At 35.2% G+C, this 14,369-nt stretch overlaps 1 protein-coding gene across 4 annotated transcripts in view; it reads right to left on the minus strand.

The window, feature by feature from the left end:
• The window catches only part of Nbeal1 (neurobeachin like 1), a 211,340-nt gene that overhangs the window by 56,052 nt on the left and 140,919 nt on the right, over positions 1–14,369 (minus strand). For 3 of the 4 annotated variants that reach the window (XM_057752700.1, XM_057752692.1, XM_057752714.1), the window contains 9 exons: positions 14,066–14,215; positions 11,652–11,809; positions 8,084–8,208; positions 5,715–5,841; positions 4,773–4,921; positions 3,761–3,894; positions 2,566–2,667; positions 995–1,090; positions 285–409 (listed from right to left, as the gene is read on the minus strand). In XM_057752700.1, coding sequence (XP_057608683.1) covers positions 285–409; positions 995–1,090; positions 2,566–2,667; positions 3,761–3,894; positions 4,773–4,921; positions 5,715–5,841; positions 8,084–8,208; positions 11,652–11,809; positions 14,066–14,215 — 1,166 coding nt within the window. The remainder of the gene's footprint in view (positions 1–284; positions 410–994; positions 1,091–2,565; positions 2,668–3,760; positions 3,895–4,772; positions 4,922–5,714; positions 5,842–8,083; positions 8,209–11,651; positions 11,810–14,065; positions 14,216–14,369) is intronic. The other variant, XM_057752706.1, reaches the window with a different exon arrangement.

A 14,369-nucleotide genomic window follows, 5' to 3' on the forward strand; every position in this document is an offset into this window, starting at 1 on the left:
AGCTACTCTACTAGAAGACATGGGGTCAATTCCCAGCACCCAGAGCAGGTCACAGGCACTCGTAACTCCAGTTCCAGATCCAACACTTTCTTCTGACCTCTGTAGGCACATGTGTGATGTGTGATGTACACAATATATGCAGTAAAATCCAATCATACTCAAATAATAATAATAATAATAATAAAGAAATCTTTTTAATTTAAAAAGGGTAATGCTTAGTTTTTTGACTGAAATTAGCACAAATTCAAACAATGGCTATCTCAAAAGATTTAAAAAGCACTTACTTTTCTTGCATAGCTTTCACATTTTTTTCATTAACTACTCCAATTGGTTTAGAAAGATCTCGAAATACAGTGGGGTTATTAAGGTCCAACTCTTCTGAAGTATAATCTTGCAAAATCCAGGGAAACTAAGAGACATAATTCAAAATTTAGAGATTTCTTCCTAGAGAACATAACATTCCCACATCAAATATAAAATGTTCATAAAGATAAAAACGGGTAATCACTACAAAGTTTTTCCCATTAAGAATCCTTTAAAGACATATTTTAATATTTGTTTATTTCAGTTCAATTCTTCTGGGTTGTTTTTAATACAATGAAACAAATAGAACTTTAGTTTTTAATTACTAGTCTTCATGTTTATGATACTTTAAAAATATGGATTGGGACTGAAGTGACGGCTCAGTAGTTAAGAGCACAGAGTGCTCTTCCAGAGGACCTGGACTCAATTCCCAACACTCACATAGAAGAAAAAGTAATATGGGGTGGAAAACATAAAGGCAGGGTAGGTGTACTATACATGAGGGTTTCTTTTATAATGCTGGGGACTGAACCCAGAGTTTTACATATGGTACAAGACTATTCTACCATTGAGCTATACCCAAGCCTCTCCATTTTTCTAAATAAAAGCATAAATATCAAACATAGTATAAGTATATTATATTATATATTATAAAAGTATAAGTTAATTTTAGAAATTTATACAAACTTACTACAGGGTACTGTGCAAGGTCATTATAGGTTCGTCCTGCCATTGTGTTTATTTGAATGAGGTAGTCAAAGTTTGTTATCTCTCGATTCACCCATTTCTGAACAGTACAAAAAAGAACAAAACCAGAATTGTATCATGTAACCTCTTAGAATGTGACAATTATTAATAACCAACATATTTTTTTTGTAATCATTATCTATCTTCATGATTGATGAGATGGATCTAAAGAAGTTTAACATAAAGATAAATCAACGTCTCCATAATTTATTTCCTTTGAAAATTAGTCTCTAAGACAAAGAGCAAAATAAATAAATAAATAAATAAACAAAAGCATTATACCATACTCTGGGAAGTCTTAAATAAGAATTAAGTTCTGCCAGGTCTTGCCAGGTGTCATAGTGTGTATGCTTAATTCTAGCTACTCAAGAGTATAATTTAGGAGGATGGCAAGTTGGAGGATACCTTGGCTAATATACCAACCCATTAAAAAAAAAAAAGCCTAGGGACATAGGTTGGTGTAGAGCACTGCAGTGTAATACTCTGGGTTTAGTCTCGTGTAACACAGAGGGGAAAGAAGAAAAATTAAGTCTTCTTCAACTAAATTATTTTATTTATCTTAAAACTTTAATTTCTAAAAAGACCCCAATTTTATAACTACACATACTAGAAGGAAGTACTTTAACATCTAAAGCTTAACATCCTATGTGCTAAGCTAAGGTTATTGGATTTTAGAATGATTAACTATCTGAAGAATAAAAAACACCTTTACAGAGTAAAATGAGGTGGGACTAGATAGGAAAAAACATTCCTTTCTATTAATCACCTTAATCATTTAGTTTTCTAATGTGCATACACAGTAGAGTTATACATCAGAGTTTTCCTGATAGAATATAAATCAATGTTAACCCATTGTGGACCAAAAGCAAAAGGTTATAATTATGGTGAATAGTGAAAAATGAAATTTGTATGCTGCAATATATAAAGTGAAATCCATATATTGCGATATATTTCTACATATAGGAAGCTCAATTGTTCTTAGGTGTAAAGTTGAAAAATCAATAGTTAATGAATAAAGTTTATTCAAAAGCAAAATGAACTGTACCTTATTAAACAAGGATTATTTCAGACAACATATTCTTGATTAGGGAACTTCACAGAAGAGCCTGGCATGCATGGGGCCCTGTTTCCAATCCCCCCCCCCACACGCACACACACACACACACTCATACACACATACACACACTATAAATAGAAGAACAAAGGCCAGGAATGGTGGATCACACCTTTAATCCCAGTATGTAGGAGACAGAGTGTCAATCTCTGTGTATCTGAGGTCCGACTTAATCTACATAATGAGTTCTAGGTCAGCCAAAGCTAGACAGACTTGTATCCACAAAACCAAAACTTACTAACCAACCAACCAACCAACCAACCAACCAACCAACCGAATGAATGAATGAATGAGTAAATGAATAAATGAATGAATCAATAAATGGTCATGAGCAGTTAGAAAACAGTACAAAATTCTGAGATATAAAACGAATGATAACAACAACCTATAAATTTTCCTACCTGTGTCAATCCTGATGCTTTGAACAATTCTTGTGGTGATCTTGCTCCATAACTATTAGGAGAATGAAATGACAACAGGCTGCTATATACTTTGTTTCTAACCTACAAAAAATACTACTGTTTAGTTTAAAAACTTGTCAAGACAAATATGGATTAAGGGTTTTGTAATAGTTTTAGCAAGACATAATCCTTTAAGAATAATAGTATTTTCTTCTTGCTTCACAGTTGTGCCATTATTATTAATTTTTTTTGACTTCAGAGAATCTTCACCACTCCACAACTTGTTAGCAGTTATCTCCAATTCTGCTTATTCCCTATTTTCTTGAAAATCCTAATCCACTACCTGTTTTATAACTTCAACTCTTCTGGACATTTCATATCAACAGTGGATTATGCTTTTAATTTCTTTACTATACTTGATGCTGTGGTTTAAATATGTTCTTTTAAAGTTTATGATTTAGAAAACTGATCCTCAAATAACAGGTTCATAATTGGAGATGGGGTATTTGGAAATTTCAATCTTTTTTTTTTTTTTTTTTTTTTTTTTTTTTTTTTTTGGTTTTTCGAGACAGGGTTTCTCTGTGGTTTTGGAGCCTGTCCTGGAACTAGCTCTTGTAGACCAGGCTGGTCTCGAACTCACAGAGATCCGCCTGCCTCTGCCTCCCGAGTGCTGGGATTAAAGGCGTGCGCCACCATCGCCCGGCCTGGAAATTTCAATCTTAAATGAGGTCATGGAGACAATAAAATGGAAGATGAAGGTGCCTACCAGGAATTCTAATTGCTTGACTTTGATCCTTAGGAACCACATTGTGGAATGAAAGAACTGACTCTTATTACGTTACCCTGTGGTTTCTACAGGCACACTACAACTTCCACACATACAGTTTAAAAAAAAAAAAAACGGTGTCATGAGGCTGAAACATCATATTGACATAAAACCCAAGCACACTATGCACAGCTTGTCGAAGCTTATAACATAATCAGATGTCTGGCATCTACTGGATGATATTCAATGTTCTACTATACACCCCCCCCCCCAAATACCAATAAAGGTTTATATACTGACTAGTCTCAGAACACATTTTCTCCTTTAACATTTTCAGTTGATAGGAATACAGTCCAAAACACAATTAGAGTTCAATAGCTGGAAGTTATTCCAAAGTAATACTCTGTGATTATCAGAAAGGTATCATACCTCTTTTTTGAAATTGAGAAAGTAGTTAGATTGATCAATATGAAATATCTCAAGTGCTGATCTTCTTAAGTTGTAACGACGTAAGTGAATCTCTCGAATTTGAGAATGAGGCCACTTAAAATCAAAGCCTATTCCTGAAAACAGAAGAAATCTTGTGACTGAGGTGCCCCATAAAGCTACTACTTAGTGTATGCAAAAACATCTCGTTTCCAAAAGTAGTACTTAGGGGAAAGAAATACCACATTGTAGGAAACATGTACTTACCGTTATAAATTGTTTCTTTTAAACTACTCTAAAACCCCAAAGCTATTCTACTACCTTTCTATAAGAATAGATGATACTTCTAAATACTCATACTTTAGAAATCTTTCTCTTCCTAAGATGTTGGATCTTCAGATTTAATCATAAAAAAGTAAGCACTTACAGGATGGTGCATAACATACAAAGGTATGATAAAATTAAGACTGCATTTTGTAACCATAAGTTTATTGTGATACCCTCAAGCCAAAACTCTTAAAATACACTAATAATGATGGCAATGACAAAAAGCAATTGGTTGTGGGTATGCATACCTATAATCCTAGCCACTCAGAAGGCTAAGGCAAGAAGATTTTAAGTGTAAGATCAGCCTGGGTAACATTTGTCTTGTGTAAGAATACAGCCCTGGTTTCTGAATCTCTTGAGTTCAAGGTGAGCCTGAACTACAGAGAGTTCCAGAATAGCCAGGGCTATACAGAGAGACCCTGTCTCAAACAAGCAAACAAACAAAACCCAAAAATCAAAAAATGGCCTTGGCTTCAATCACTAATACGGTGTGTGTGTACGTGTCTACATATACAAATTATCATTCCCCTTCAAAACATAATGGTGGGATGAATCTAATTCATTATTGGCTTTCCATTTTTAATTTTATAAGAAAAACCATAATTTTACAATAATTTTTGCTTCTTTCTCCCTCTAATTCATAACTGATGGAACTGAATACTGAAGGTATTTTCCCAAAGCTACTCACCATCTTCTTTTTCAATACTGTTATCATGGAAGTAAATGTGTTGAGTAGTGATTTCTAGTCTGCCAGGAATTATGTTGATTACTGTAATGAGTTCACAGTCTTCAGTCAACACCAATTTTTCCTTTTGATCCTGTTCTTCCTTCTCATCACTGTCAAACAAACAGTTTAAAAGAGGTAATCATTGCCAGGCAGTGGTGGTGCACGCCTTTAATCCCAGCACTCAGGAGGCTGAGGCAGGTGGACTGCTGTGAGTTTAAGGCCAGCCTGTTCTACAAGAGCTAGTTTCCAGGACAGGCTCCAAAGCTACAGAGAAACCTTGTCTCAAAAAACAAAACAAAACCAAAAAATAAAACCAAAAAGAAGCAATCATCAATTTAGTTCACTTATGTAGAAAAGAATATCTTCTTTTACTGCTGATAGTGAATGTTTATGCTGTCTTTTTGAAATTCCTTTTCAATCCAGCTAGAAGCTTATGTTTTTTTAATATGTTTATTTTTTTTTACTAAGTTTTGTTTCAATAATTGTTTAGCCTTTTCATGTCGCTTGAATGAATTTCTTCTTATATCTTTATTTTCTTTTGCTTTTATATTTTATGCAGATAATTTTCTTTCAAATCCCAGATCAAATCCTAGGCTTTGTGGTATGCATACTAGATGAGCCAGCTACTGCTGTGTTTTACCCCCAGATTCTGTTGCACATTTCCATATAAACACAGCTTAAGGCAGACATCATTCGATGTAATGTTTTCATTCAAAAATACTTTATAATTTCAAGATACAGATCCCAACAAACCCAGGTGAAAAGCCTTCCTTAATAATTTTAGTAAATACTCACAGGTTTTTAAAGACAGCTTGTTATTAATAATTGCACTTTGGAAAAACAAATTCAAGCAAATCCCATTTCTCATACACAACGTAAATGCTTTCCAACACACACACATACACATTTACTCTGGCTGCCACGTCCTCTTCCAGAAGTTCTAGTCCATCTTCCTCCATGTCACTGAGTTTAACTTGTTTCACTACTTCCAAAAGCAAAGAGTCACTAGAAGGCTGCAAGTGTTGGACACCTGTTTAAGCAAAAAAGATTCAGTTAAAAATAGCACAAAGTTTTTATAGCGCTTCTACATTTTCTGACAGTTATGAGGCTTGATTATTAAAATATATGCTTTAAAATTATAGTTATTTTTAACAATAGCTAATTCGATTCAGAAATAGGCTAAGTACTGGATTAGCAGTCTGAGGTAGAAAGCTGACTTTATGCAAATTATGAATCCATAAATAATAATTATCTCAATTAAAAAGCATGCTAGTAGTAAAATAGTCTCAATGTGTTGATATATGATTGTGCACTTGTACTAAATAGCAAGTGTGAGCTGGTCTACACATAGTGGCACATGCCCTTTAACCCTAGCACTTGGAGGCAGAGGCAGGTGTATCTCTGTTAGAGGCTAGCCTAGCCTACATAGCTAGTTCTAGGACAGCCAGGGCTACATCAAGGCTCTTCCTCAAAAAAACAAAACAAAACAAAAAAACCCAAAACGGTGTATGATCAGTTAGTTGTCTATAGCTGACAGGTAATCAATAGATGGATGAATCATTTTCTGGAGTACGTGGAAAAGAGTCCATGTTCTTTTCTATTACAAAGCCCTCTTTTATTACAAAGTCTTTTGTTTACACAATATAAAATACTGTGTGTGTTATTTTCCACGAGTTGGTACATTAGATTTAAATTCTGTCCTATCTCTGTTCTCTCTGAATATGTGATTTCTACTTTTTAAAACTGTTATGACGGTCCAGGCGGCGGCGGGCGCACGACTTTAATCCCAGCACTCAGGAGGCAGAGGCAGGCAGATCTCTGTGAGTTCGAGACCAGCCTGTTCTACAAGAGCTAGTTACAAGGACAGGCTCCAAAGCTACAGAGAAACCCTGTTTTGAAAAACAAAGAACAAAAACAAAAAAAACCAAAAACTGTTATGACTACATGGGACTTCATAAAACTAAAAAGCCTCTGTAGAGTTAAAAAACAAAACAACAACAAACCCCAACAGTGAAGAGGATCTTAACCAGTTACACCTCTAACATAAGGTTAATATCCAGAATATAAAAAGAATCTAGAAAGGAGCCTAAACAACACACACACACACACACACACACACACACACACACACACACCTATTAAAAAATGGGCCCAGGACTAGAATAGAGAGATTTTAAAAGAAGAAAAAAATAGCTAAGAGATATCTAAAAAATGTTTACTGTCCCTAGCAACTACGGAAATATTATGAAAACAATTTCAAAATATCATTTCCCAGTCAGAATGGCAAAGATCAATCAATGGACAACAGACAATAGATGCTGGAGGGGATGTGGTCAGGGAACATCTAAGAACTGTAAGAGCCATGGCTTGCCGTGGAGTGTAGCTACTGAGAACACCCACATTAGGTCTAACCAACAGACTGCCCAGAGGTGACACAAGGACAATAGCCATGCCATATGGATTGGGGGGAAGTGGGGAGACAAGATGTCAGGCCTCAACGGGTAAAACTGTGATGAGAAAAGTTGAAAGGACAGCGGTTTTCCTGAATTTAAGACAACTGAAATAAAGAGAAAAGGCTATAAAATTAGACCCATGATCACGTGCGGAGGTATGAGAAGGAAAAGGAGTGTGAATTTCCTTGAAAAATAACAGAGAAATAGTGTAATTTACAACTACCAAATTGAAGTAATTCACTGAAAATAAAAAGAAGTGTTCTAGGTGATGAGGATAGTTAAATTTCAACATATTCAAGTCCCAGAATACTGACAAAGCAGGGCAGTTTATACAACTGTGTGCGGCTATGTAAAATGCATCCAATTAATGTCTGTATCATGGACAAAAATATTATTTTGTATTAAGGGGAAAAATTCCAATATCTGATTTACTTTAGAATATAGAATCCTAAATGATAGGCATTATGGTTTTCTTCAGTTTTGTAGGGTATCAATGTTAAATGGGAAAAAAAATCAAAAAGTTGACACTGATTTCATATATAAACCTTTCATGAGACATAACTGGCACAGAAGCAGCTACACTGACAATAACTATTACTTGGTAAACATGTAGTTGCCACAAACTCATCACAAGAAATACTTCATATTTCACAGACTTAGATTCAGGTAAAATTAACAACATTGAATTCATATACCCATTTATACATACAGTTTAAAGCACTATATCCCTTCCTTCTTAAGTCAACATCTAAAATAACAAACAATAAGCATTCCATCAACATCTTCACTTTATTAAAATAGGTAAGTACTGTAACTCACCTAAATTATCTCTTAAGGCACTAGCATCCTCATGGTTATTGAAATTATAATTAGGTACCAGTTTAAGTCTCATGCGGGAATAATTTTCTACATTAGCCAGTTTCCAATGAATTCGATTCTGTTTCCTAGAAACATTCACAATGAAACATTATAAAGATTAGTTGTTTGAAGGGAGTAAAAAATAATTCACAATTGTTTAATACTATTTTGGACAATGTTCAAGCATTGCCAAGCATGCACAAGGCCCTGGTTTTGATTACCAGCACTATAAAACTAAAGACTTGTAAATTTTAAGGAAAACAGTGGGGTAGGGGATAAATAGAAACAAAGTATAATGACACAATGTATGCAAATATCATATATTAAACCTAATACGCTTCATATGCTAGCTATTACTTTTGAACAAATTTAAATGTTTGTATTTATCATCTGGACACTTGTCAGGAAAACTAAAATGAGCATGTTTAATTATGACATACACATGATGTACCTAAGAGAGCCTCAATTATTTACCCAAGATGCCATGAAGCTTAATGGTAGACAACTAAGATTTGAAGACTAACTTTCAGACTTCTAGCTTGATTACTTTATTTTTTCACCGTTAAATACAATTTCATGACCATAATAGAATTTTAAACTTTTATTATAAATAAAGATAACTGAAAACAAATGAAAGACCAAAATATCAAAGTTAAGATGTTAAACGTTTAGAAGAAAAAGGTAAATTTTTATGACCCTGGACATAGGTACACTATTTAAAATACATTAAAAAAAAGAGCTAGATTCATTAAAATTGATAGCATTGAACAACAACACTATCAAGAAAGTGAACTACGTATCTGAAAATCACCTCTTGATGGTTATTGAGAATACTATACAACACACATACATGCACACAAACACACCAAAAAAAGTCCAACAACTCATTTGGATAGCTAGGCAAAGGAAACAAGACAACAACAAGCACATGGAACAGTGCTCAGCATCATTAATTATTAGGAAGATGGAAAGCAAAGTTACATGGTAATGATTTCTACACAACACAGGGAAATCTAAAATACTGGAAAGTGACAAGCATTGGTTAGAATGTGGCAAAATTGGAAAACATATACTCATACTCTAAACATAAAGTAATGTAGCAGATGTGAAAGTCAATTCTTTGATAAGTTAAATATGAAATATGACCCAGAAATTGAACTTGTATTATACATACCCAGAAGAATTAAAAGCATTCTCTCAAACCAACATTTTGACACAACTGTCTACACAGCACTGGTAATAGTAGCTCAAAGGGGCAAACAAGTAAATGTTTATCCTTTCACTAGCTGGTTGAAAAGATAAACAAAAGGTTTAGTTTACTATTTTTTAAAAACAAGGGTTATAAAATATATACACCAAAACAGAAGTAAAAATAAGTTGCAAAGTGTTGAAGTACAACTTCAGCTTAAGAAGGCAGAAATATTCTTATGAACTACTTGAGTCTAATATATGTAATATCAGAGTAGAAGAACTACCCACAAGGTACAAACCTCTAATCATTCCAAACCAATTCATAAAATGACAATAAAGTTTGAAATACTTGTTAAAAAACTGAAATAGAGATGGCTTAAAAGTTTAAATGTGGAAGCAACAACCTTCATAGGAGCAGGAGCAGGTACAAGGGAACTACCTGACAGAGCAGGCCTGAACCAGAGACCTCTGAGGGACCTGTTGTGAATCAGCAACCTCTAAGGTGGCAGTCCTGAGCCAGCCTTCACAGATAATAAATGGGCGGAGAAAGAAATCAGAGAAACATCACCCTTCACAATAGCCACAAATAGCTTAAAATATCTCAGAGTAACTCTAACCAAACAAGTGGAAGACTTGTATGACAAAAACTTTAAATCTTTGAAGAAAAAAATTGAAGAAGACACCAGATAGCGGAAAGATCTCCCATGCTCTTGGGTATACAGAATTAACATTGTAAAAATGGCAATCTTACCAAAAGCAATCTACAGATTCAATGCAATGTTCATCAAATTCCCAGCAAAACTCTTCACAGACCTCGAAAGAATGGTACTCAACATTATATGGAAAAGCAAAAAACCCAGGATACCTTCAAACAGTCCTGTACATTAAAGAAACTTCTGGAGACATCACAGTCCCTGACTTCAAACTACTACAGAGCTACAGTACTGAAAGCAGCCTGGGATTGGTATAAGAACAGACAGGAGGACCAATGGAACCAAACAGAAGACCCAGATATTAATCCACATACCTTTGAACACGTGATTTTTGACAAAGAAGCAAAAAATATCAGACGGAAATAAGAAAGCATATTTAACAAATGGTGCTGGCATAACTGGATAGTAACATGTAGAAGAATGAAAATAGATCCATATCTATCACCATGCACAAAACTCAAGTCCAAATGAATCAAAGACTTCAACATAAAACCAACTTTATAGAAGATAAAGTAGGAAGTACACTGGAACGTATTGGCACAGGAAACCAATTCCTAAATATAACCTCACTAGCACAGACACTGAGAGAAACAATTAATAAATGGGACCTCCTGAAACTAAAAAGCTTCTGTAAAGCAAAGGACATGGTCAACAAGACAAAACGACAGCCTACAGAATGGGAAAAGATCTTCACTAACCCCACATCAGACAGAGGTCTAATGTCCAAAATATACAGAGAACTCAAGAAATTGGTCATCAAAAGAACAAATAATCCAAAAAAAGTGGAGTACAGACCTAAACAGAGAACTCAACAGAGGAATCTAAAAGGGCCGAATTACACTTAAGGAAATGTTCAACATCCTTAGTTATCAGAGAAATGCAAATCAAAACAATCATCTTATACCTGTAAGAAAGGCCAAGATCAAAAACACTGACTGACAACTTATGCTGGAGAGAATGTAGGGTAAAGGGAACACTTCTCAGTTGCTGGTGGGAGCGCAAACTGGTACAGTCACTTTGGTAATCAGTATGCTGATTTCTCAGAAAAATTAAAAAAAAAAAAACTTCCTTAAGACTGAGCAATACCAGTTTTGGGTATCAACTATGTTCATAGAAGCATTATTTGTCAAAGCCAGAACCTGGAAAGAACCTAAATGCCCCTTGACTGAAGAATGGACAAAGAAGATGTGGTACATTTACACAATGGAATACTAAACAGAATTAAAAAAATGATACCTTGCAATTTGCGTGCAAATAAATGGATGGATCATCATATTGAGTGAGGTAACCCAGACCAAGAAAGAGAAATATCATATGTACTCACTCATAAGTGGTTTTTAGACATAAAGTAAAGAAAATCAGCCTAGAAATCACAATCCCAAAGAACCTAGACAACAATGAGGACACTAAGAGAGACATACATGGATCTAAACTACGGGACAGAGAAAAAGACAAAATCTTCTGTGTAAGCTGAGAGCATGGGGACATGGGGAGAGGGTAGAATGGGAGGGGAGAGGAAGAGAGGGGGTAGAGAAAATATATAGCTCGATAAAAACAGTAAAATAATAATAAAAAAAAGTTTAAAATATACAGCCGCAGCTCAAAAAGACAAAACATGCACCTACCTTTTAGCCCAAGGCCCCCTTTCACATGTAAGATAGAGTCTAATTGCCTTCCACCATCTAAAAGTGGCCAACTGTTGACTGCTAAGTTGTTTAATCATATTATTGTACCTCAAGTTCTCTTGGCGTGCTTTTCGATTGAATGGCTCCACAAAATACTCCTAAAATAAACAGCAAAAGAAACATTTTATAATATATTTACAAATTTTAATCTGACCAATAAGAATGGTGTATGAGGAAAGATATAATAACATCCTTTTCTTATTACAGTATTTGTCTTTGATGAGGACGGTAGAATTTCAGTTATGTTCTACTTATGTATTCTGACGCATAAAAAGGGAGCACACATGCACTATGGTTGATAAAATAGATCAGTGGGGTAAAGGGCATCTACTACAGAGTGTAACAGGCTGAATTTCCTCCCAAGCACCCCAAGTGTGGTGGTCTACACCTGTAACCCCAACACTAAGGAAGTAGAGTCAGGAAGATCACAAGTTTAAGGTTATCCATAGCTGTATATAAAGCTTGAAGCCACTCCGTGATACCTCAGACTGTTTCAAAAAAAAAAAAAAAAAAAAGTTAAAACTTAAAAGAACTGATGTAAATCCAGAGGAACAAGCTGTGAATGAATTGTAGCTGTTACCAGACGTGTGAAGGAAATTGTACCTGGATTCGACTAAAACAGACCACTGCTGAGAAAACTGAGGAAATCATAAAGTTCCATGAAAACCAATTAAGAACTCATCACCACCTTTATTACATGTCTACAACTTCTTCATTAAATGTTTGGTAGTGGGCTGATGCTGGAAACCATGGAGTTGGCCTGACCTAGCTGCCTTAAGAGGCATGTGTTATAGTTCCTCAGGTTTGAGTCCATGGCTCTTGGGGTACAATGTGTTTTCCAGTTCCAGAGAGATACTGATGCAGTCCCTCAGGCAGTGAAGCATTCATGTTACCTCTTGTTTCTCTGTACATTCCCTTTGTAGCCATGGAATCAAGAAAACCTGACAGGACAACAGGTCTTAGACATTAATCTTGCGTACCCTGTATGGCTTGCAAAGGTCACTGTATCCTAGCACCTACAATTGTATTGATCCTGCCAATTGCCAGTCTATTCTGTTTCTGATAAAGGTCTAAAGAGTCTGTTTGCTCTCAGTATATTGTCACAACCTCAGCTGTGCTGGGGACTCTCCAAGTTGGCCTGATTTCCTTAACCTTACTGGTGAAGTAAGCACAAGCGCTTACAGGCGGGAAATATGGCACAACTGGTAACATGTTTCTCTAGCAGTCCAATCAACAAAAAGGCACCAACAGTGGCAAACTCATCTGGAAAGTGAAAACAGGAGGGTCCTAAGTTCAAGGCCATCTTTGCAGACACAGAAAATTAGTTCAAGGTCAGTAGGGGCAACAGGAGACCCTGCTTCAAAAAATAAACATGCAATTAAAAAGTTGGGCACATTTGCTAGTAAAACCACTCAGACCTTGCATTTTCTCTTTTTAAAGGTATATAAATTTAACTTTATTTATACATAAAAGACTATGCAGTTTATCTTTACATTTTAAAATAAATTTTAAATCCTCTACCTACCAAGAAACTGGTGGATCTGAGTAGTCATATTTCCACGTCCTAAGCAACTTACATCTGTGGGGTTGATGGCAACACTGCCTCTTTCATTTCTGCTGCAAGTAAGTTTTCATTTCTCTTTGTCAAGCTGACTAAAAGTTTATTGATTTTGCAAACATTTTCAAGAGTTTGATTTTAGATTCACTGATTTTTCTTTTTCTGCTTTTATTTACTTATTTTTAATTGGTGTGCTGTAGAGATGGCTTGGGGTTAAGAGTGCTTCTTGCTCTTATAGAAGAACCAAGTTCAGGTCCAGCACCAACACAGTGGTTCACAACTACTTGTAACTCTAGTTCCAGGTGTTTAATATTCTCTTCTGACCTCTTAGGTCTCTTGCACATAACCAGGCACAAGCATGTATTCAAGTACACATACACTAATAAAAATAAATAGCTTTAAAATGTTTAATTGGCAGGGTGGTAGTGCCACACACCTTTAATCCCAGCACTCGGGAGGCAAAGGCAGGCGGATTTCTATGAGTTCAAAGTCAGCCTGGTCTACAAAGCTAGTGCCAGGACAGCTAGGGCTACACAGAAGAAACCCTGTTTTAAAAACAAACAAAATGTTTAATTGAAATTAATTTGTTTGAGTGGAGGGCACATCAAAACACTCTAGCAGTATCTACTAACAGATTTTCAACTTAATAAGATGTTTTACACAATCATAAAGTCAATTTTTACTATTGAAATGGTTAATGATTGACCTTCTTTCCAAATTTCTGGTAGAGTTACTTTCATATAATAGTAAATACTGGTAGTTAACATGAAAACTTGATCTAGAAAACAGCTTTTACCTGAAATTTCAATTTACTTTCTCCTCCCTCTCGGTCTCTTTTATGCATATTCACCATTAAGGCTTCATAGCAATTCTTCCAGTAAAGTGCCATGTTCTCATGACCATCATAAAATGTATGTGTTTCATACTGCTTCATGTAAGGTATAATCTTAGATGAGAGAAAAAGAAAGAATACACAGAATTTATATACTCCCCTATAAAAATGATAAATCAACAGAAAAGCATTGCTCAGAAAAGACAAAACTGTGAGACTGGAGGAATGACTCAACAGTTAAAAGAATACTTGCTGAGAGCAACCACAG

Source organism: Chionomys nivalis, chromosome 2, assembly GCF_950005125.1.
Source record: "Chionomys nivalis chromosome 2, mChiNiv1.1, whole genome shotgun sequence".
Classification (NCBI taxonomy): Eukaryota; Metazoa; Chordata; class Mammalia; order Rodentia; family Cricetidae; genus Chionomys; species Chionomys nivalis.